General features: G+C 45.3%; 1 protein-coding gene across 1 annotated transcript in view; it reads right to left on the bottom strand.

Annotated features, from left to right (window-relative positions):
• The window catches only part of RSPH9 (radial spoke head component 9), a 34,810-nt gene extending 12,671 nt beyond the window's left edge, over positions 1-22,139 (bottom strand). The window contains exons 1-4 of the mRNA XM_060244532.1: positions 21,818-22,139; positions 13,474-13,633; positions 2,718-2,847; positions 898-1,044 (exon numbers count right to left, since the gene is read on the bottom strand). Coding sequence (XP_060100515.1) covers positions 898-1,044; positions 2,718-2,847; positions 13,474-13,633; positions 21,818-22,044 — 664 coding nt within the window. The 5' untranslated portion in view covers positions 22,045-22,139. The remainder of the gene's footprint in view (positions 1-897; positions 1,045-2,717; positions 2,848-13,473; positions 13,634-21,817) is intronic.
• Positions 22,140-22,383: the final 244 nt, after the last annotated feature.

Below are 22,383 nucleotides of genomic sequence, written 5' to 3'. Positions count from 1 at the left end.
GTCAAAACAGAGGGAGAAGTCCCAACTGCTTCCCCTGATAGAGAAGGATTCACTGGAGAAAGGAAGATCCAGTGGTGATGACCAGAAACTCACAACCCACTAGGGTTGCCAGGTCTCCTCACTGTCACAGCAGGGAGATTTGGGAGGCATTCCGGGAGTGGGTGGGACACCATGTGCAACATCCCCATTGTCCCTATTTGGGGGTGGGATTTCCCCCACCAGCCAGCTGGCTGGCAGCAGATCAAAGCCCCCAAGAGCAGGGGAACCCCCACTGGGACCTGGGGGCTGGCAGTCCTACAATCCATACCACTGGGTCTGGGTCAGCAACTGTCACACAATTCTCCCAGGGAGAGGCTACCAGGGGAAGGGAAAGAGAGAAAGCTGAAGACAAGGGAGATTAGGTAGGTTGGTGGACAGGAAGGAAAGGAGGCCAAAAAGGGGGAGAGGTTGCCAGGAAAGAGAAATAAGAAATAATGGGGGAGGGGATAAAGGCAAAAATGAGATTCAGTTTGCAAGTCTTTGTGGGTATAATACAGGTCTGCCTTATATGGTTGAGATAAGAACTTCTGAGATAATATTTTAAGTTTTTTGGACTCTAGAAAAATACAACTGCTACATTTTCATATTCAACAATGTAGGCCGTATGCAGGAAAGCCTAGCAGGAACTCATTTACATATTAGGCCACACCCCCTGACATCACCATTATTTCACACAGGGCATTTTTATAGTAAAAATTCAGCAGGAACATATTAGGCCACACACCTCTGACACTAAACCAGCCAGAACTGCATTCCCGCTCAAAAAAAACCCTGGCCATGTCTCTTCTTACAGTAAGTGGCAGCTTTATAACACTTCTATTCCCCTTATACATTGTGGAGATATCACTTCCACCCTACCTTTAGGAATATCATGTTCAAGAGAATCCAGAAAGTCAATAGATGGGTCCAAATCAGCTTTCTCCAGAAGAGTTTTGTTCTTCAGATTTACAGGCTCAGTGAAATGGAAATAGGAACTTAACTTTTTGGCCTCAGTCAAAGACAAACCTGTTGTGTGAAGAGTGTAAACATTAGTAATGAATCTCCTTTCACACACACACTGCTAACCTTCAGTTCATTGACTAATGGCCTTAGGAAGCACCTTTGCATTAATGACACTAATAACAAACCCACACAGACAGACAGAGACCTCCAGGAATGATTTGCAGTGTTCTGGATAACTGCCAACAATTCTATTGGTACCACAGTTCTTTGAATTGGCAGTTTATCAAAACAAATCTCCTAGTGGTTACTGCAATCTTGCTGAATCTGAAAACAAAGGAGCTATTCTTTATTCTAGCTCCACAGCCAAAACATGCCTTGGTCATGTGATAATGTCCAAAGGTAACTTCAAGTCAGAGTCATTCATAACAAAAATAAAACAGGTGTGGGAGCTGCTCATTCAGACCTGAGTTTATGAAGAAAAAGGGTACGACAGCAAATGTGTTTCTAGACCAATATTGTCAGCCTTGTGATAATTCCCATTCATATATGCAAATTAAGAGTGTACGTATGCAATACAATAGCCTTTACACTGCCATACACAAATATACATGAATTAAGGATAGCTCAGAGCAACACTAACTTGGGCCCTATAGCAGCAATTCTTAATATGGCCAGCCAGTAACAAGCAAAAACATGAATGGGAAAATATGTATAGAATGGTTGTCACCACAGTTCCCTCAATTGGGACAATTCTGATTGTCACCTTACCCCCATCCCCACCCCATGACAGAACCTATAAGCAGAGGGGAAATGGTTCCCTCTCTTCATTTCAATCTATTTACAGGAAATGCAGGCTGTGTTGGAAACTTGTGTTGGAAAGGCTGTGGGAATGTTGGTACATTTGCACATTGTTGGTGGCAATGCCCACTAACAGAAGCTTTCTGAAGACAGATTCTTGAACACATTAAGAACATTACTGGTTACAGCATCCCACACTCTCCTGAAGTCTTTTTTTTTTTTGCAATACTGGCAAACTCTGAAGATTCCAAAGCTTTCTCGCAAATTGATTGAAAGTCTTCTTACAGCTGCTAAAATTGCTATAGCATCTTTATGGAAATCCAACACCTTACCATCACTTGAACTCTGGTTTACAAAAATCTGGGACATTTCAATAACGGAGAAAATCATGGCACAACTTTCCTTGTCCGACATTTACCCCAAGGTCACATCTTTTGAAGAAAAATGGCTTCCGTTTCTGTAATATACTGAATCTAAAAACATCTTACCTATTAACACAACTTACCTTAAGTTTCTCTCACAATAATTCTTTCTAACTTATGCTATCCCCGCTTTCTCTTTTTATTTAAATATTCGCTTTTGTTTGGCTTGGGATGGAGCAAGGCATTTGACTCTTAGTTTAAGAGTAAAAAATTCTAGCCCAACTACCAATTAATTTATCCTTAATAAGATATTTATTTATTTATCTATTGATTGATTGATTGATTGATTGATTGGCGAACTGAACATTATCTTAAATGCTAAATAAGATGTTCTACAATGTTATATATACCATAGTACTTTATGCATAGTAGAATTTTGTTATATATGGAATTAATCTACTTGATGTTACTTCACCCAACAAAGTTCTATATAACTTGGAATTTTTAAAATAAACTTATCATATGTTTAAAAAAAAATGAGGCAGGTATTTTCTATTAACCCAGACATGGATTTACCTTCAAAACTCCTGTTTTCATGCACAGGTCCAAGTGGTGTCTTTATATATGCACCCCGTGGAACAATACCTACTGCTTTATCTATCTGATCTACTGTAATTACAAGACGGATCTCCTCCTTGACCAAGACCTGTCAAAGAAAAAACAAATAGTAGAACAGTTGTCTACACTAGAAAGGTACCTGAAGCAAAATCATCCTCCTGCAATCTGATGGCTATGAGAATGATCATGGATTCCTAATGAAAGAGGATTATTGCTACAGTAGATGTGTCCATTCCACTTGCAAAAGAACTGCCTCCTCTCTAAATGGCTACAGGCTTTTTGACCTTAGAGCACAGCAACATTCCAAAGACTTAAGAGTACGTTATGTTTTGAGAGGAAGCAGCAATTTCTGTCAATTCCCCCTTCCCACTGCAGACCCCTCACTTTTCTGTTCCCTAAGCAGAGGCAGACTGGCCAGGGCATCAGCTTGCCCGATGGCAAGTGGGCCCCTGATGAAGTGGGCCCCCTTAAACATTAGACAATATGTTTTATGTTAATGACCTTTTAGTAGCTTGATAATATAATAGAAGTTCCAGTATAATAGAAGCTCTTTATCTCCTGGCAACCAATATTTTGAGACCCAGTCCGCCACTGTTCCTAAGGGTCCACAGACCACACAGGAACAACACTGGAGGGAAAAGCAATGACAAAGGAGACAGACGAATCTCCCAAGAGTGGGAATTCCAACGTTTTGACACCACAACCAAGAAGCCCCTTTCTCCAGTTGCCAACCAGCTAGCCTCAGATGGCAGGGACACCCAAAGCAAAGCCTCTGAAGATGACTGGAATGGATGGATAAGTTCATAGGGAGAACATGGTGCTTAAGGTGTGCTGGCCCCAAATCTTATAAGGTTTTAAAGGTCAATATTAGGGTTGCCAGGTCCAACTCAGGAAATACCTGAGGACTTTGGAAGTGGAGCCTGAAGACCCATTCCTCCTGGACCCAGTCCTACTCCTTGACAGTCAGGTAGCTGAGGATTCCAGAAGTGTGTTTTACCAGGTGAGGCTGTTTTGCCAATTACAGCCATTTGGAACATCTGGCCACACTCATTTTTTTCCTCAGTATCATCCCAGAATGTATTACTCTAACATGTACTATGTCATGTTGCCTTTGAAGAGTCCCCACAAACTTCAACACCAAAGATACTCAGTAGAACCACTGTGATTATCATGCTATCCAGTGCTATCAGCTGCACTGACTGCTGTTTTATATCCAGGCCTCATATAAAGGTTTAGTATTGTTCTTTAGAGGCCAGGAACTTAAAAGACCAGCTCCACCCAAATAAACCTGCTCATGGGTTGTAGTCATCATGTACAGCCCTGCTCTGAGTGCCATCAGTGAGCAACAACAACAACAAATTTTATTTGTATCCCGCCCTCCCCGCCGGAGCAGGCTCAGGGCGGCTAACAACATAGTTCAGGGTTGATTATACAAATTGATAAAATTACATTAAACATTATAAGCGTTTAATTAAAATCTGGTTAAGTTTTAAAATTAAATTAATTAAATTAGTAAAAGTGCTAATGCTATGTTTACTTTTTCTGATGGCGGTTTCCTTCGCAATTTCCATTTTCATCAGAGAAAGCCAGTCTGAAGAGGAAGGTCTTGCAGGCCCTGCGGAACTGTTCTAGGTCCCGCAGGGCCCGCATTTCCTCTGGAAGTTGGTTCCATAGGCTCAGGGCTATAGAGGAGAAGGCCCGGTTACGGGTGCTTTGCAACTTCACCTCTCTCGGTCCGGGGATAGTCAGCAAGTTTTTCCCGGCTGACCTCAGTGCTCTCTGGGGTTCATATAGGGAGAGACGGTCCCTAAGGTAGACAGGTCCTCGACCATATAGGGCTTTAAAGGTAATGACCAGCACTTTGTAACGAACCCGGTATGTAACTGGCAGCCAGTGCAGTTCGCGCAGCCCAGGCTGTATGTGCTCCCATTTAGGGAGTCCCAGCAACAGTCTAGCCGCTGCGTTCTGCACCAGCTGCAGCTTCCGGGTTCGGTACAGAGGCAGCCCCATGTAGAGGGCATTACAGTAATCCAATCTCGAGGTGACCGTTGCATGAAGCACCATTGCCAGATCTTGGCGCTCTAGGAAGGGAGCCAACTGCTTTGCCCGCCTTAGATGGAAAAAGGCTGACTTGGCAGTGGCTGCAATCTGGGCCTCCATTGATAATGCAGGCTCCAGTAAAACTCCCAGGCTCTTAACCCGGTGCGGGTTAACTCGAAGAGCGGGAGAGGTATTTCCCCTCCCTGAGCACCCTGACCCAGACAAAGGACTTCTGTCTTCGCTGGATTCAGTTTCAGCCCACTCTTCCTCAACCAGGTTGCCAAATCCTGCAAGGCCCGGTCTAAATTCTCTGGGACGCAGTCAGGCCGGCCGTCCATTAGCAGATAGAGTTGGGTGTCATCCGCATATTGATGGCACCCAAGTCCATGTCTCCTGGCAATCTGGGCAAGGGGGCGCATATAGATATTAAATAGCATTGGTGAGAGAACTGCCCCCTGAGGCACTCCACAGTCCAGTGTGCGCCTCTGGGACCGCTCGCCCCCAATTGCCACCCTTTGTCCCCGATCCTCGAGGAAGGAGGCAAGCCATTGTAAGGCAGACCCCCTCACCCCTACATCGGCGAGGCGGCGGGTCAGTAGCCGATGGTCAACCGTGTCGAACGCAGCCGACAGGTCCAACAACATCAGCACCGCCACACCGCCCCGATCCAGGTGCCGTTGGAGATCGTCTACCAGGGCGACCAGTACTGTCTCCGTCCCGTAACCCGGGCGAAAGCCGGACTGGCAAGGGTCTAGGATGGAAGTGTCATCCAGAAAGCTCTGCAACTGTGACACCACTGCCCTCTCTATAATTTTACCTAAAAACGGTAAATTAGAGACCGGTCGGTAGTTTGCCAATTCGGCCGGATCCGCTGTACTTTTTTTCAAGAGGGGACGGACCAAAGCCTCTTTTAGAGATGATGGAAAGCGCCCCTCCGAGAGGGATCTATTTATGATGTCCCGTAAAGGACATTCAAGCTCCCTCAGGCAGGGTTTAATTAGCCAGGAGGGGCATGGGTCCAAATCACAAGTTGTAGGGCGTGCAGAGGAGAGGATTCCGTCAACTTCCTCCAGGCTGAGCGGGTTGAAGTGATCCAGGATTAAATCGGAAGACAGGCACGGGGCCTCGGGCTCACATACTGTATCCAAGGTGATGGGCAGGTCCTGGCGGAGCGACGTGATTTTGTCTGCAAAAAATTTCGCGAAAGCCTCACAGCCTATTTCCAATTCTCTAACGTTTGGTCTGCCTTGGGGCAGTGTGGTTAGATGTCCAATTATTTTAAACAATTGTGCTGGGCACGAATTTGCAGACGCAATCTTGGCCGCGAAGTACTTCTTCGCGGCCTTGACTGCCACCTCATAAGACCTCATAAACGTTCTATAGGATGTTCTCGCCGCTTCGTCACGAGTGCGCCGCCACTGCCTCTCTAGTCGTCGGAGTCCTTGTTTCAACCGGCGTAGCTCCAAGGTATACCAAGGAGCCAGCCTTGAACGAGGGCGCAGAGGACGTCGAGGTGCAATCTCGTTGATTGCCCCGGATAGCCGATCTTGCCAGGCATCAACCAGGGCATCAAGGGAATCGCCAGGGGGCCAAGGATCCCGAAGAGCCATTTGGAACCATTCCGGGTCCATCAGGCTCCGCGGGCGAGCCAAAATAGGCTCTCCGCCCTTACAGGGTTGTGGTAGTGTCTCCATACGAGCCTTGAGGGCTAAGTGATCCGACCATGGTATCGTCTCCGTTGCGATTTCGTTCACTTGAATCCCGGTCACAAAGATCAGATCTAATGTGTGCCCAGCCTGGTGCGTGGGAGTCGTGACAAAGTGAGAGAAATACAAGGCAGGTCATTCTTGGTGGTGCCTCCAAATTACAGAATTCTCTAACCCAATATTTGCGTCTTCTTGTCCCCTAACTTTTGACCTTCTAGAAATTAGTTAGATCTACTTTGTTCTAGAGAGCCTTCAATGGTTTTAGTCCTTGACACATAGGATTTTTAGCTTCATTTAATCACTTTTAGACTTTAAGTAATGTAAATAAATTAAATATAGTTCACCATTCTCAAGGCAGATTACACAATGAAAATCAGTGCAATCAATGGAATAAGATATCTCATAAATGAATAAGACTAGAAAACAAAACAAAGCATAAGTAGTAAACATGATGTGTTAACAATACCTAAATCATATGTTAACAATACCAAAAGGTAGAATTACATAGGTAGAAAATAATGTAGTGACAGCAAGATAATACACATGGTGAACAGATATGCTGCACACAGTCTCCTTCCCTTCTTAAATCAGTGCATAATTCCACTGTTCTGTTGCCTTTGTAAAAAGGCCCTCCTGAACAACTATTAGGCTTCCCAATCCCCAGGTCCCAGCGGGGGATCCCCCGTTTTGACAGGCTTCTCCCCGCCCCCAGCCAGCTGGCCGGCGGGGGAAGCCTCGCCCCCACAGTCATCCTGTAGTTTTAGAGCTCCTGCAGGTTTAGAAATCTGCAAACAGTTTTTAAAATGTGTGCCTTTAAGACTTAGCAGGAAGCAGGAAACAGGAAGGGCTTCATGGGAAAGGATCAGTAACAGTTTCCTCAGAGAACAGCCCCTCCCTTTCTTTTGCTTTTGTTTTCAGAACAAGTAAAGTTCTGCAGGAACAAGACCCAGTAAGTATTTGTGTGTGAGAGAGAGGGAGGGAGCAGGGGATTCCCTGGTTTGGAGGCCCTCCCCTCGCTTTAGAAAGTGTGAGCGGGGAGGGAAATGTCTACTGGGCACTCTATTATTCCCTATGGAAAACGATTCCCATAGGGAATAATGGGGAATTGATCCACGGGTATTGGGGGCTCTGTGGGGGCTATTTTTTGAGGTAGAGGCACCAAATTTTTAGCATAGCATCTAGTGCCTCTCCCCAGAATACCCCCAAAAAACGATTGGACCAGGGGGTCCAATTCTATGAGCCCCAAAATATGGTGTCCCTATCCTTCATTATTTCTTATGGAAGAAAGGTATTTGAAAAGGTGTGCTGCCCCTTTAAATGTGATGGCCAGAACTCCCTTGGAGTTCAGTTATGCTTGTCATACCCTTGTTCCCCAATGTCTCCTGGCTCCACCCCCAAAGTCCCCAGATATTTCTTGAATTGGACTTGGCAACCCTAACAACTCTATTTTACATAGTTCATAGAATGCCAGTACTGTGGGGGCTTTCCTGATAGGGTTGCTAGCTTTGGGTTGGAAAATCCCTGGAGATTTAGGGAGGGAAAGTGGGGAGGGTGGGGTTTGGAGAGGAGAGGGACCTCTTGTTGGAATACAAGTTATTTTCATTCCAGCCATTATAGAGTTAACTTGTTTATCTGAAAGAGGAAATGATGTATTGTAGCCTAAAAACCCAATTAGCACCAGAGTCTTCTGAGCCCTGGGAAACATGTAAACAATGTATTGGTCAGAAAGCACACAAGGTGTGAAAAGTTTTGATCTTGTATGCAAGCTGAAATTGTATTTCCTGGCATGGTGTTTTCTGGGAAGAACTAGCTAGACAAAGACTTGTAAATCGTAGCCATGTAGAGAACAGACGTAGTTAGCCAAACTAGTAAGCCAAGTTGTATTTCTTTTATCCCAAGTACCTTTTTTTAATGTTTTTATAGTAAACGTTATTTCTTTTGCTAAGCTTAAGCCTCGGCTCCAATTATTGCCACTCCACACCTCTGAATTTAAACGTATTTTCCAACACCTCTGCAGGGTATAATGCCATAGGGTCCACCCTCCAAAGCAGCCATTTTCTCCAGGGAAGATGATCTTAGTCATCTGGAGATCAATCATAATAGTGGGAGATCTCCAAGTGCCACCTGGAGGTTGGCATCCCTAGGAGGATAAAATACCTGCATGTGTTGTGCTCCATTCCCCACATTTATTAGGATAGCTTTTAACCCAGTCCTAAATTCATATACAGAAGTCAGGAAAACATAGCTTTCTTGGAAAGCAGCCATGGAAGAAAATTCATAACCAGGTCACTTGTCATGATTTCTACATATTTGCTGATTCTGTAGCAACTAAGAGGCAAACTGCAACTTACAATTTTCAGTATCTGGTTTCCCCTAACCGGAGTTTGACTCACACAATCACATGTCAAGTGCAAAGGAACAGAACTGGTTTCCCAACTAACTAGGCCCCGCTTTGGAGCAAGACTACAGCACAAGACGGGGAGGAGGAAATTAATACTTCTTCCCTCCACATTCACAAGTAGGGTTGCCAAGTCCAATTCCAGAAATATCTGGGGACTTTGGGATGGAGCCAGGAGACTTTGGGGGTGGAGCCAGGAGACACTGGGGTGGAGCTAGGAACAAGGGTGTGACAAGCCTAATTGAACTCCAAAGGGAGTTCTGGCCATTACATCTAAAGGGAAGGCACACCTTTTTAAATGTCTTCATTCCCTCCACCAGGCGCTCTCCTGGGCCTCGAAAGCAGCAGCCTCGGCATGGTGGGGGTGGTGGCCGAGCTGCTGCAGGCTGGGCTGGCAGAGGCGCGGCGGCGGCAGCTGGGGGTGGCGGGAGGCGGCCAGCTGCTTATGAACATATGAACATATGATGCTGCCTTATACTGAATCAGACCCTTGGTCCGAGACCGCACTCTGCACATGCCCCAGAGCCTCCTCCTGCTCCCCAGCTGCCAAGCGCGAGCCCTTCCCCGGCTCACGGGTCGCCCTGCTCCTTGCCTCCTCATCCCCCGCTCACACTCCCGTCTCCGGCCGGCATGCTCCCGTGGGCGGGCGGGGGCACTGAAGACGGACTCGCCGGCCGTAGAGGGGGTGCTGCAGCGGCTGCAGGCTTGCCACGCTCCTGGCCTGCCTCCACCCTTCCCTTCTCTGAGCGGGCAACCCTGCTGAGGGCGAGACGGAGCGGGCGATGCCGCTGCGCTACCGCCTCTTCTTCGCTTCCCAAGCAGAGAAGAGGCGGCAGCCGCGCAGTGGCGTCGCCGGCTCCTAGATGGGGCGGCTCGCCACGCTTTTTGGCGCCCTTCCCCCCTCCTCCCCCCCGCTTCCATTTTGGGGGGGAGCGGGGGAAGAGGCTGGAAACCCTGGTTTCCCCCGCCAGGGCGGGAGGGTTGGGAAGCCTATTCACAAGCTATGGTCCCAGTCTGAATCAGGGCTTAAGCTGATCCAAGTCTGAATTGGACCTAGGACATTTGGGAAACTTGGGACTCTCTAAGGAGCAATTGAAGGGTGGGCTCTCCTAAAACAAGAGCTCGTGCAAGCTAAAGCCATCACTTTTTCACCAAGAAGGAAACATGGTAGGGAATCCAAGAAGTCAATGTGGATGAACAGAGAACTTCATGATGTGCTAAGGAGAAAAAAAATGTTCAAGAAATGGAGGCAAGGTTATATCTCTAAAGAAGAGTATCCATGGGTTGCTAGGCAGTCTAGGTCACCCATCAGAGAGGCCAAAGCTCACAGTGAGCTAAAGCTGGCCAGGGAGGCTCACTACAACAAAAACATCTTATTCAGATATATGAGGAGCAAACGCAAGATAAAAGAGGTGATGATGGGCTAACTCCTGGGTGAAAATGCCTCAGTTTTATCCCTGAAGAAGGCTCGCATAGAGATGAGTAGGCAAGGCACAGCATCTAGACTGCTGGTTGACATGGACAGAGGGGTAGCTGAGAAGCACCTGGCTGCATTGAATGAGTACAAATCCCCCCAGGCAGATGGTATGCACTCAGGAGTGCTCAAAGAACTTTCTAGAGAGCTTGCAGAGTCTTTGTCCATCATCTTCCAGACCCTTGGAGGATGAGAGACAAGACTAGACTAGACCAGACCCTTGGAGGATGAGAGACAAGACTAGACTAGAGAAGAGACAAGACTAGACTAGACCAGACCCTTGGAGGATGAGAGACAAGACTAGACTAGACAAGACTAGAGGAGAGCAGATGAACAGAGAACTTCACGATGTGCTAAGGGAGAAACGGGAAAAACGGGCCAGTCAGTCTGACCTCGGTCCCAGGGAAGATACTGGAGCAGATTTTAAAGGGATTGATCTTCCAGACCCTTGGAGGATGAGAGACAAGACTAGACTAGACCAGACCCTTGGAGGATGAGAGACAAGACTAGACTAGAGAAGAGACAAGACTAGACTAGACCAGACCCTTGGAGGATGAGAGACAAGACTAGACTAGACAAGACTAGAGGAGAGCAGATGAACAGAGAACTTCACGATGTGCTAAGGGAGAAACGGGAAAAACGGGCCAGTCAGTCTGACCTCGGTCCCAGGGAAGATACTGGAGCAGATTTTAAAGGGATTGATCTGTGAGCACCTAAAGGACAACTTAGTGATCTGGGGAAGTCAGCACGGATTTGTACCCACCAGATCCTGCCAGGCCAGCCTCATTTCCTTCTTTGATTGAGTGATGAGCTTACTGGATTAATGGAATGCTGTTGAAGTTATTTATCTGGATTTCAGTAAAGTTTTTGACAGAATTCCTCATGTTTTTCTGATGGGTAAACTAGAAGACTGTGGACTGGACTCTAGGATAGTTAGGTCGATAGAGAACTGGTTGAGAACCGCACTCAAAAGAGTAGTTGTCAATGGCATTTCATCTGAATGGAGGGAAGTGTCCAGTACTCGGTGCCACAGGGATCGGTTCTGGGCCCAGTACTTTTCAATATTTTTATAAATGATCTGGATGAGGGTATGGAGGGACTACTAATTACATTTGCAAATGACATCAAATTGGGAGGAGCAGCAAACACAACCGATGATATAGAATTCTACGAGATCTTAACACACTGGAAAAGTGGAGATGTGAACAAGATGCAATCTAATGAGGATAGGTGCCAAGTTCTACATCTGGGTAACAAAATGAGGAACATGCATACAGGATGGGGGATACACTTCTGGGTAGCAGTGTGTGTGTGAACAAGATTTTGGGGTACATGTGGACCTTGTTAATTATGAGCAACTAGTGTGATGTGATGACAAAATAAGCTAATGCCAACTTGGGGGTGTATCAATAGAGGCATAACATCCAAATCTCAAAATGTCATAATCCCGCTGTACACTGCATTGGTCAGGCCACACCTGGCGTATTGTATGCAGTTCTGAAGGCCTCACTTCCAAAAGGATGTGGAGATAATGGAGTGGGTACAAAGGAGAGTGACAAGGATGATTAGGGGCCTGGAGATGAAGTCCTGAGGAAATGCTGAAGGACTTGGGAATGTTCAGTCTGGAGAAGAGGAGGTTGAGGGGGGACATGATTGCTCTAAGTACGCGAAGGGCTGTCACTTAGAGGAAGGCAGGGAGTTGTTCCTGTTGACAGCAGAGGATAGGATTTGCAATAGTGGGTTTAAATTAAGGGCAGGAAGGTACCAGCTGGATATTAGGAAAAACTTTTTTACAGTAAAAGTTCAAAAGTAGAATCAGCTACCTAGGGAGGTAGTGAGTTCCCCCTCACTGGCAGTCTTCAAGCAGTGTCTGGACAAACACCTGTCAGGGATGCTCTAGGCTGATCCTGTGTTGAGTGGGCCGGGGAGGGGGGGACAGGGTTGGACTAGTGCAGGGGTGTCGAACTCATTCATTATGAGGGCCAGATCTTACATAACTGAGACTTTGTTGGGCTGGGACAGCCAGTTCATCTGGCAAATAAGATCTGGGCTTGCAGGGAACTGGCTGGAAGACTACTCACACATCACTCTGAGCTCTTTGGAAGAAAAGTGAGATACAAATGCAGCAAGGGAACCAATAAATGAATGAAAATCAAAAATAACAAATAACAGGTGCATTACTTTTAAATAAGTACACTGCTGTTGAAATGAGGCACTGTTTGGAGAGCCAGTTTGGTGTAGTGGTTAAGTATGCGGACTCTTATCTGGGAGAACCGGGTTTGATTCCCCACTCCTCCACTTGCACCTGCTGGCATGGCCTTGGGTCAGCCATAGCTCTGGCAGAGGTTGTCCTTGAAAGGGCAGCTGCTGTGAGAGCCCTCTCCAGCCCCACCCACCTCACAGGGTGTCTGTTGTGGGGGAGGAAGGTAAAGGAGATTGTGAGCCGCTCTGAGACTCTTCGGAGTGGAGGGCGGGATATAAATCCAATATCTTCTTCTTCTTCTTCTTCTTCTTCTTCTTCTTCTTCTTCTTCTTCTGCTGTTGAAGACGCAGCTGCGCTGGGCAGGGCATATTTCTAGGATGGAAAACCACCGCCTTCCCAAGAGTGCTCTGTATGGCGAACTTTCCACCGGCCATCGAAATAGAGGGGCACCAAAGAAGAGGTACAAGGACTCCTTGAAGAAATCCCTTGGCACCTGTCGCATCAACCATCACCAGTGGTCTGACCTAGCCTCAGATCGCAAAGCATGGAGGCATACCATCCACCAGGCTGTCTCTTCCTTTGAGAACGCACGCATAGCTGGTCTTGAGGACAAAAGGAGATTGAGGAAGAATCGCACTGCTACAGCACCAACCCCAAATCAGACTTTTCCCTGCAGCCACTGTGGCCGGATCTGCCTGTCCCGCATTGGTCTTGTCAGCCACCAGCGAGCCTGCAGCAGACGTGGACTACTGCACCCTTCTTAAATCTTCGTTTGCGAAGTCAAGCCGAGAGAGACTTTGAAATAAGTATTTTTTCATTTAAGTACAACTTTGGACAAATACCATGAGAGCAGTTAGGAGCCAAGATCCAAAGGGTGCCTCCAATATACTCACCCCAGTTTCCTCTTCATATGACTTTTCACCTTCTTCTTTCTTATCATAGTTTTCATATTCATGTGATGGATCCCCCTGGAAACGTCCCTTTATTCCAGCTGTCACTGAAATCATTTCCTCAGCTGGAGGTGGCAGAAGGCTCCAATCCACACAATTTAAACTGTCAAATACACAAAGAGTGTACAATGGCATTAAATTTATTTCTAAATATACAAACATGACATACAGCAAAGTTTATGTTTATTGCAGGGGATAGATGTATGTCCTTTTTCAGATTCTGGAGGTCTCACAAAAACTTCAGCTGACATGAAGATAGTCTTCACAGTATACAGGCATGAAAAGTCATTGCCCAAAAATGTGTATCTGTATTTTTTTAAAAAAACAACAACAACAACTTCAGTTGGCTAGGAAAGACAGAATGAAATCTGCTGTTTTCTCCAGAATTTGAGGTCCAAATTAAATGTAGAATTAAGTAAAGAATACCTGCAAAGCAGCAGGGTAGCAAGTCATGCAAAAATGAAGTATCCGTATGAGGGAAACGGGAGGCAAATCCTCTCCATGAAACGATTTTTTAAAGTAATTTTCTCCCCCTGGGACTTCATGACCTATGTCAAGGTGAGAAATCATGAATGTGCAATCTCAAATGTGGGACTGCTGATCTACTAACCCATATATGTAACTTATCTCTAAAATCAGCCACTTTACTGGAAGACTGGAGAGTAGAAAATGTTACACTGGTTTTTAATACAGGGCCCAGAGGGAAATCAGGAAATTACAGGCCAGTTAACCTAAAGTCCATCCCATGCAAATTAACAGAAACTATAATCAAAGACTAGGCACACAGAGGAACGAAGCCTGCTGAGGCAAAATCAGTACACCTTCTGAAAGTGAAGCCCTGCGCTTTTGGAGTTCTTTAAGAAAGTAAACAGGCATGTAAATAATGGCAACAGGGTAGACATTATTTATTTATTTGAAATGTTTATTAGCTCAGCTGCCTTTATCCCTTGTAAAACTCAAGGCAGCTTACAGTACAAATAAAACATTATAAAAAGCAAAATAAAAACAATCATTATTAAACTCATAAAAGTCACAGTTTAAAAACTCCACATTGGACTGCCAATAATAAAAGCTAAATCAATCAAAATGCAGTCCTAAATAAAAATTCTTCAACTGACTCCTAAAGATCAATCATGAGGAAACCAGATGTACTCTGTGGAGAGGTTTTTCATAATTGTGGGGCTGCCACCAAAAAGCCCCTCTCTTGTGTACCCACCAAATAAGCATCTTTAATTGGTTGCACAATCAGAAGAGTACCTCCCAACAAGCTCATATTCTGGGTAGGAATGTATGGAAAAACATGTAGAGCTTTAAAGGACAAAATGAACACCTTGAATTGGGCTCAGGAGCAGATTTGTAGCCAGGGTAATCGCTGCAGTATTGGGAACAAATGTTCCCAATAGCTGGCCCAAACCAGCACTCTAGCTGCCGCTCCTGAAGACTCTTCAAGGGTAGCCCCAAATAGAGTGCATTCTGATAGTCCAGTCTAAATGTAACTAAGGCAAGGATCACTGTAGCTAGATTAGACTGACCAGGAACAGATGCTGTTGATACACCAAGTGGAGTTGGCCCAAGCACTCTGAGCCACAACAGCCATCTGGTTTTCTAAGGTAACTGCTGTATTAAGCAGCATTGCAATGCTGTGAACTTGGCTTTTCAAAGGGAGTACAACCTCATCAAGAAAGGGGAGATATGAACTCCCTGCTTTGCCTTTCTACTAACCCTGAGAGCCTCTATCTTGTCAAGATTTTCAGCATGTTCCTCCTTATCCAGCCCATTACTAACTCCAAGCACCAATTCAGAACATCAACAGCATCCTTGGAATTCAATGGAAAAGAAAGGTAGAGCTGGCTATATTGGTGACATTGCACCCATACCTCCTGATGACCTCTCCCAAGGGCTTCAGATGATATTAAATAGCATGCGAGATGATGGAATGCTGAAGCACCTCAAAGGTAAGCAGCCACGGAGTAGAGAAAGGATCCCCCAACACTAAAACCAACCCCCAAGACAGGACTCATACCACCATAATACAGTAACCCTTAGCACTGAGAGGCAGCTCAAAAGGATACTCAAAGGCCACCAGAGATCCAGCAAAATTAGCAGGGTAGTTTTTCCCCAACTAAGTCTCAATAGAAGTAATCAACCAAGGCAACCAAAGCAGTCTCTGTTGCAAAACATAGCCTGAAGTCAGATAGAAATGGATCCAGAAAATCACTCTTCCAAGAACACCTAGAGCTATGAGCTAACAACCCATTTGATCACCCTGCCCAAGAATGAAAGATCTGTGACCAGCTGGGAATATTCTCAGACAGCAGGGCTCAGGGCTTGCAGAAGGCATTTGACAAGGAGGAATCATAGAGCTGGAAGGGGCCTCCTCATTCATCTAGTTTAACCCTTTGAACAATGCAGGAAATTCACAAGTACCTTGATTTATTAGATTTATATCCTGCCCTCCCCACCAAAGCAGGCTTCCCCCTACACCTCCCAGTGACCCCTGCTCCAAGACCAGAAGATGGCAAAAAAAGTCATCACATAAGAGGATGGGTTATATATTATATAATATAATATATTAAAAATTAGCTAAATGACAGGAAGCAAAATAGGAATAAATGGACAGTACTCTAAATGGAGCAGTAAAGTGGAAGTCTCACAAGGATCAGTACTGGAGTCGGTGCTATATAATTTGGTCATAAATGATCTGGAAATTGGGGGTGAGCAGTGTAGTGGCCATGCCTGCATATCTCAAAATTATTTAGGATGCTGAAAACCATGGTCAACTCTGAAGAACCCCAGGAGGATCTCCACACATTCAGTGAGCAGGCAATGATGTAGCAAATGAAGTTTAATATAAATGTAAGGTGATGCACACTGGAACAATCCCCACCCCCTGGGGAAAAAAGCCTTCAGGTATATGCTAATGGAGTTTGAAATGCTGAGACTGAGAGGGAAAGAGACCTTGGGGTAATAGTGGATAGCTCAATTAAAGTGTCCACCCAGTGTGCTGCAGTAGTTAAAATGCAAACTGTACACTGGCAATTATTAGGAAAGATACTGGGGGGAAATGGCCAATATTATAATATTATGATGTCCTTGTATAGATCTAAGGTGTAGCCTCATTTGGAATAAATGTGTGCAGTTCTGATCACTGAATAAAGTTAGAGTCCAGTAGCACCTTTAAGACCAACAAAGTTTTATTCAAGGTATTGGCTTTCATGTGTATACACACACTTGTTCAGATACAATGAAATGGGAAAAAAGCAATCAGACTGGAGAAAAGCTACCCACCTGGATCTAAGTTCTGATCACTCTATCTCAAAAAGACATATTTCAAAGCTGGGGGTGGGGAGAGGAGAACCAAGATGACAAAGTGGTTGGAACACCTATGAGGAAAGGTTGAACTGTCTGGGACATTTCAGTTCAGAAGAGAGACAATTAAGACGAGGTCCTACAACTGATAGACAATTTAAAAACTGATAAGTCACCAGGCCCGGATGGCATACATCCAAGAGTTCTGAAAGAACTCAAAGGTGAACTTGTGGATCTCCTGACAAAAATATGTAATATTTCATTGAAATCTGCCTCCATTCCTGAGGACAGGAGGGTAGCAAATGTCACCCCCATTTTAAAAAAGGGTTCCAGAGGAAATTACAGGCTAGTCAGTCTGACTTCAGTACTGGGAAAGTTGGTGGAAACCATTATCAAGGACAGAATGAGTAGGCATATTGATGAACAAAAATTATTGAGGAAGACTCAGCATGGGTTCTGTAAGGGAAGATCTTGTCTCACTAACCGGAGAGAGCCAGTTTGGTGTAGTGGTTAAGTGTGCAGACTCTTATCTGGGAGAACCGGGTTTGATTCCCCACTCCTCCACTTGCAGCTGCTGGAACGGCCTTGGATCAGCCATAGCTCTCGTAGAAGTTGCCCTTGAAAGGAGAACTCTCTCAGTCCCACAGGGTGTCTGTTGGGTGGGGGGGGGGGAGAGAGTAAAGGAGATTGTGACTTCTCTGAGATTCAGAGTATAGGGCAGGATATAAATCCAATATCTTCTTCTTCTAACCTTTTCTAACCTGTTAAGAGTTCTTTGAGGGGGTGAACAAACATGTGGACAAAGGGGACCCAATAGATGTTGTTTACTTTGACTTCCAGAAAGCTTTTGATAAAGTTCCTCATCAAAGGCTCCTTAGTAAGCTAGAAAGCCATGGGGTAAAAGGACAAGTCCTCTTGTAGATCAAAAACTGGCTAATTAATATGAAACAGAGAGTGAGTTTAAATGGGCAATTTTCGCAATGGATGGTGGTAAGCAGTGGGGTACCATAGGGCTCAGTACTGGGTCTGATGCTTTTTTAACTTGTTCATTAATGATTTGGAGTTGGGAGTAAGCACTGAAGTGGCTAAATTTGCAGATGACACTAAATTGCTCAGGGTGGTGAGAACTGGAGAGGATTGTGAGGCACTCCAAAAGCAAATGAGGTTCAACATGGCCAAGTGCAAAGTAATGCACATTGGGGCCAAAAATGCCCCTGTATAAATCAATGGTGCAGCCACATTTGGAATACCGTGTACAATTCTGGTCACCGCACCTCAAAAAAGATATTATAGCATTGGAAAAAGTGCAGAAAAGGGCAACTAGAATGATTATGGGGTTGGAACACTTTCCCTATGAAGCAAGGTTAAAACGTTTGGGGGTCTTTAGCTTGGAGAAACGTCAACTGAGGGGTTACATGATAGAGGTTTACAAGATTATGCATGGGATAGAGAAGGCAGAAAAAGAAGTATTTTTGTCCCTTTCTCACAATACAAGAACTCATGGACATTTAATGAAATTGCTGATAAAAAGCAAGTACTTCACCCAAAGGGTGATTAACACATGGAATTCACTGCCACAGGTGGTGATAGCAGCCGCAAGCATAGACAGCTTCAAGAGAGGATTGGCTGAACATATGGAGCAGAGTTCCATCAGTGGCTATCAGCCACAGAGTATTGTTGGAACTCTCTGTCTGGGGCAAGTGATGCTATGTATTCTTGGTGCTTGGGGTGTGGGGGGGGGGGGGACAATTGACACAGAATGTTGGACTGGATGGGCCATTGGCCTGATCCAACATGACTTCTCATGCTCTTACAATAAAGGCTTATAAACTTAAGCATAGGATACAGAAAGGAGACAAAACTTTTTCTTCCCTCTCCCAAAATATCAAAATTCCATGACATCCAATTAAGTTGATGGGCTGTAGATTCAGGATGGACAAAATGAAATACTTCTTTACTCAATGAGTAATTAAAATGCAGAATTCATTGCCAGAGGATGTGGTGATGGCCTCAGCCGCCCTGAGCCCGCTTCGGTGGGGTAGGGCGGGATATAAATCGAATAAAATGAATGAAAATGAAAAGGGGATAGCTTTAAAAGGGAAGTGACAGATTCATGGAGGAAGGTCTATCAGTGGCTACTAGCCATGGTTACTAAAGGGAACCTCCACGTTCAGAGGCAGTCAACCTCTGAATCCCAGAGCTAGGAGGCAACATCAGGGGAACACCTCAGCCTCTATGCTCTGTTGTTTTACCTCTAGAGGAACTGGTTGGCCACTGTGTAAGACAAGATGCTGGACTGCTGGTCTGATGAAGCAGGGCTCTTTTTGTGTTCTTATTGTTAAAGTCCTTTCTTCAGCCCTTACTGTATTACCGTTTTTGCACACAGCTTACCTCGCAGTCACAATCCTGTTCCCTCCACAGCGTCCGGTCGGATTTCCCACCATCTATGCCGGAGTTACAGGAAGTGCCGCAGCTTCTGCGTAGCAAACGTAAACTGGGTTTTAGTGGTTTACGTTTGCTACGCAAAAGCTGCAGCACTTCCTGTAACTCCATCGCAGATGGTGCGAAATCCGACCGGACACTGCGGAGGGAACAGGATTGTGACTGTGAGGTTAGCTGTGTGTGAAAACGGTATATCTGTTTTCTAGACACTTCATGCATCTGATGTTCTCTCCATCATCAACACTTTTTTTCCTAAGTAACACAGGTCTCCTCCATTTTCTGTCACAGTACAGAGAAACTCAGCAGCCAAGACTGAAGAAATTGCTTCCTCTTTCCCTCCCCCAATCACAGTCCAACTTCCATCCTTCCTTTAATGACATCTCCCTGGCACATCTTTAGCCTTTGTTTGAGACAGAGAGCTGCCATAATAATAGCTGCACACAGGTGTTTCTTTTGAGTCTGTGGTATATTCATTCAATATGGCCAAGCTACACTGGTCACAAAATTCCTGTCCACAGTTCACTCAGACCTGCCTGCATGGCAGATATTGGAAATGTGGAAAAGGTAATTATTTGGACACATAGTTTAGGTACCACAGTGTACCCACCCCCTACAACTCCAGCTGTGCTAAAGTACAAATGCTTTCCATGTAAAGAGGTGCTTAGATTGTCCATTCCCCCAATGTAGAGCCTCCAGTAACAACTCAATCAAAATGCTTCAAAAGCTGTGACAGTACTGTAGCCCCTCCATGCTCAGCAAGACTTTCCAGCACTCCAATAAGACCCATAATAATTCATACATCCCAGTGTCCACTACAAGCAACTTGCCTTATAGCTGGTTGAAATTCCGCCTTTAACTTTTTTTTTACTCTTCTTCTGATTTTGAATATACCACTAAGACCTATAATTCCACAGAGGGCAAAAAACCTATTTTCTTTTATCTGTTTTCCTGCACATGAATTCCATTTGTGTTCCTCTCATTATCATATTATATCATAGCAAAAGATAACAAACTATTTTGAGTCCAGAGGAAAAGGTGAGCTTTAATGAAGGCACATAAGATTTAAACTGCCTTGTAATAATGTCTTGTTTTCATTATTTTATTACACAGAAAATCTGAGCTGTGGTTCACCTGGTTTCAGTACCTCTTTTCAATGCCATAACTCAGGACACATTTATTTTAATAAACAAAAGCATCTGTTGGCTCAATCATCAACCAAAAGAGAGACCACAACCAAGAAATCAGAAGGAAACTGAGACTTGGATGAAGGAATTAGAAAATGAAGGAATTAGAAAAGATCCCTATGTGTAAGGAAGTGTCACTGAAGTGTCAATTCATACTATGATATTCCCCTTTATTATGAATGCATGTGAAAGTTGGACAGTGAAGAAAGCTGACAGGAAGAAAATTGATTAATTTGAAAAATGATGTTGAAGGAGAGTTTTATTAATACTATGGACCTCCAAAAAGACAAATAAGTGGGTTCTATATCAAATCAAGCCTGAATTCTCTTAAAAACTACTCAAATGAGGGTTATTGTACTTGGGTCAAATCATGAGAAGACTCGCAGGAAAAGACAATTAAGCTAGGAAAAGTTGAAGACAATAAAAAAGAAGACCCAGATTGATTCAGTAAAGGAAGCCATGTTCTTCAGTTTGCAAGATTTCAGCAAGACTGTTAATGATAGGATGGTGATTAATGATTTGGAAGTGATTAATTCATAGGGTCACCATAAATTAAAAGTGACTTGACAGCACATAGTATACATAGTGGAATAAAAGATCCAGGAGTAGGACTGCTTAATGAGGGTGTGGCTCCAAGACATTCTGAGCTGGAAGCCTCTTCTAATAGAAATTAACTGTACTTCACAACTATATTATGGTATTAGTCAACTATATTAACTATACCAGGAGTGAAGAAACTGCAGCCCAGAAGCCACACGTGACTTTTTCACACATACTGTGTGGTTCTCGAAGCCCCCAGGGCCCCATCAGTCAACTTAGAGAAGGCATTTCTCTTATAAATGACTTCTCCAAGCCAAACCAGCTGGTGGCTTGGATAATGCATTTAAAGTTAATTTTGTTTTCTTTCCACTTTTCCCTCCCCCATCTATTTGCCTGCCTGCTTTGCCGCTCTCGAACATCTGACATCCATGTCTTGCAGCTCTCAAACATCTGGTGTTTATTCTATGTGGCTCTTACCTTAAGCAAGTTTGGACACTCCTGAACCATACCCTTCCTTTTGCCATCAAGCAGAGACCCTTTCAGCCTAAGGGCCACCTGAACTACATTATTTTCTGCCTCCCTGCTAAACCTTCCATACAAGGCTGTCAGGCTTTTTTTTCCCCCCTGGCTAAATTTCTGCCAGTGAAAAATTCAACAGGTCACGTTCCTCGCCCCCATGCAGGCGAACAGTGTGCCTGTGTAATTTCTGCAGTCAGGCGCAAGAGGTCCACCAGGAAGGGGAAGCAGATAGGAGAGGGAGGGTAAGGCTGCTGGTGCCAGGCCCAAGGCTGCATCCGTTCGGCCGGCAGCACCTGTAGAGGCGGCTCCTGGCCCCTGCCCGGTCCGGCCCCAGGCCTTCAGCCACGTAGTAGGCTCCGCGAATGCCTTGAATGCGTCCCCACAGTCGAACTTGCTCGAATCGGTAGTCCCGTCGCACCAGCAGGAGTGAGGTCCGCAAAGCCGTCCGCTTCTCTGGGCTGAGACACACGCCGCTGCTAGCAACGAGGTCCAGCGCATAAGGCAACGTTTCGGCATCCATGGCGCCGGGTTGGAGACGGTGAGCGAGAAGGCTCTACCGCAGGCGTCGCGTTGCCAAGCAGCAATCTCCAAGGCGCCGCGTTCCCAACTGCTGCGAGGTTAAAGGTCTACCTTGCCTCTTTGCATCCTGTGTCCTCCCCTCCGTCCGCTCCGTTGTGCTTTACCATGGAAACGGGAGGGGGGGGGAATTGAGCAGCTCCTGAGAGTAACTCTGGGGTTTGAGTAGTTGCTTGTTTCCCTCCCCCCCCCCCTTATAAACTGCGGGAGGGTAACAATCAAAGAGGCGCAGCTTTTCTAGGCGTGGAGTTGCATTAATGGAAAAGGTTTGACTTGCTGAATT

This window comes from Heteronotia binoei, chromosome 1 (genome assembly GCF_032191835.1).
Source record: "Heteronotia binoei isolate CCM8104 ecotype False Entrance Well chromosome 1, APGP_CSIRO_Hbin_v1, whole genome shotgun sequence".
In the NCBI taxonomy this organism is placed as follows: domain Eukaryota; kingdom Metazoa; phylum Chordata; class Lepidosauria; order Squamata; family Gekkonidae; genus Heteronotia; species Heteronotia binoei.
This window is presented reverse-complemented; position numbering and strand designations above follow the sequence as displayed.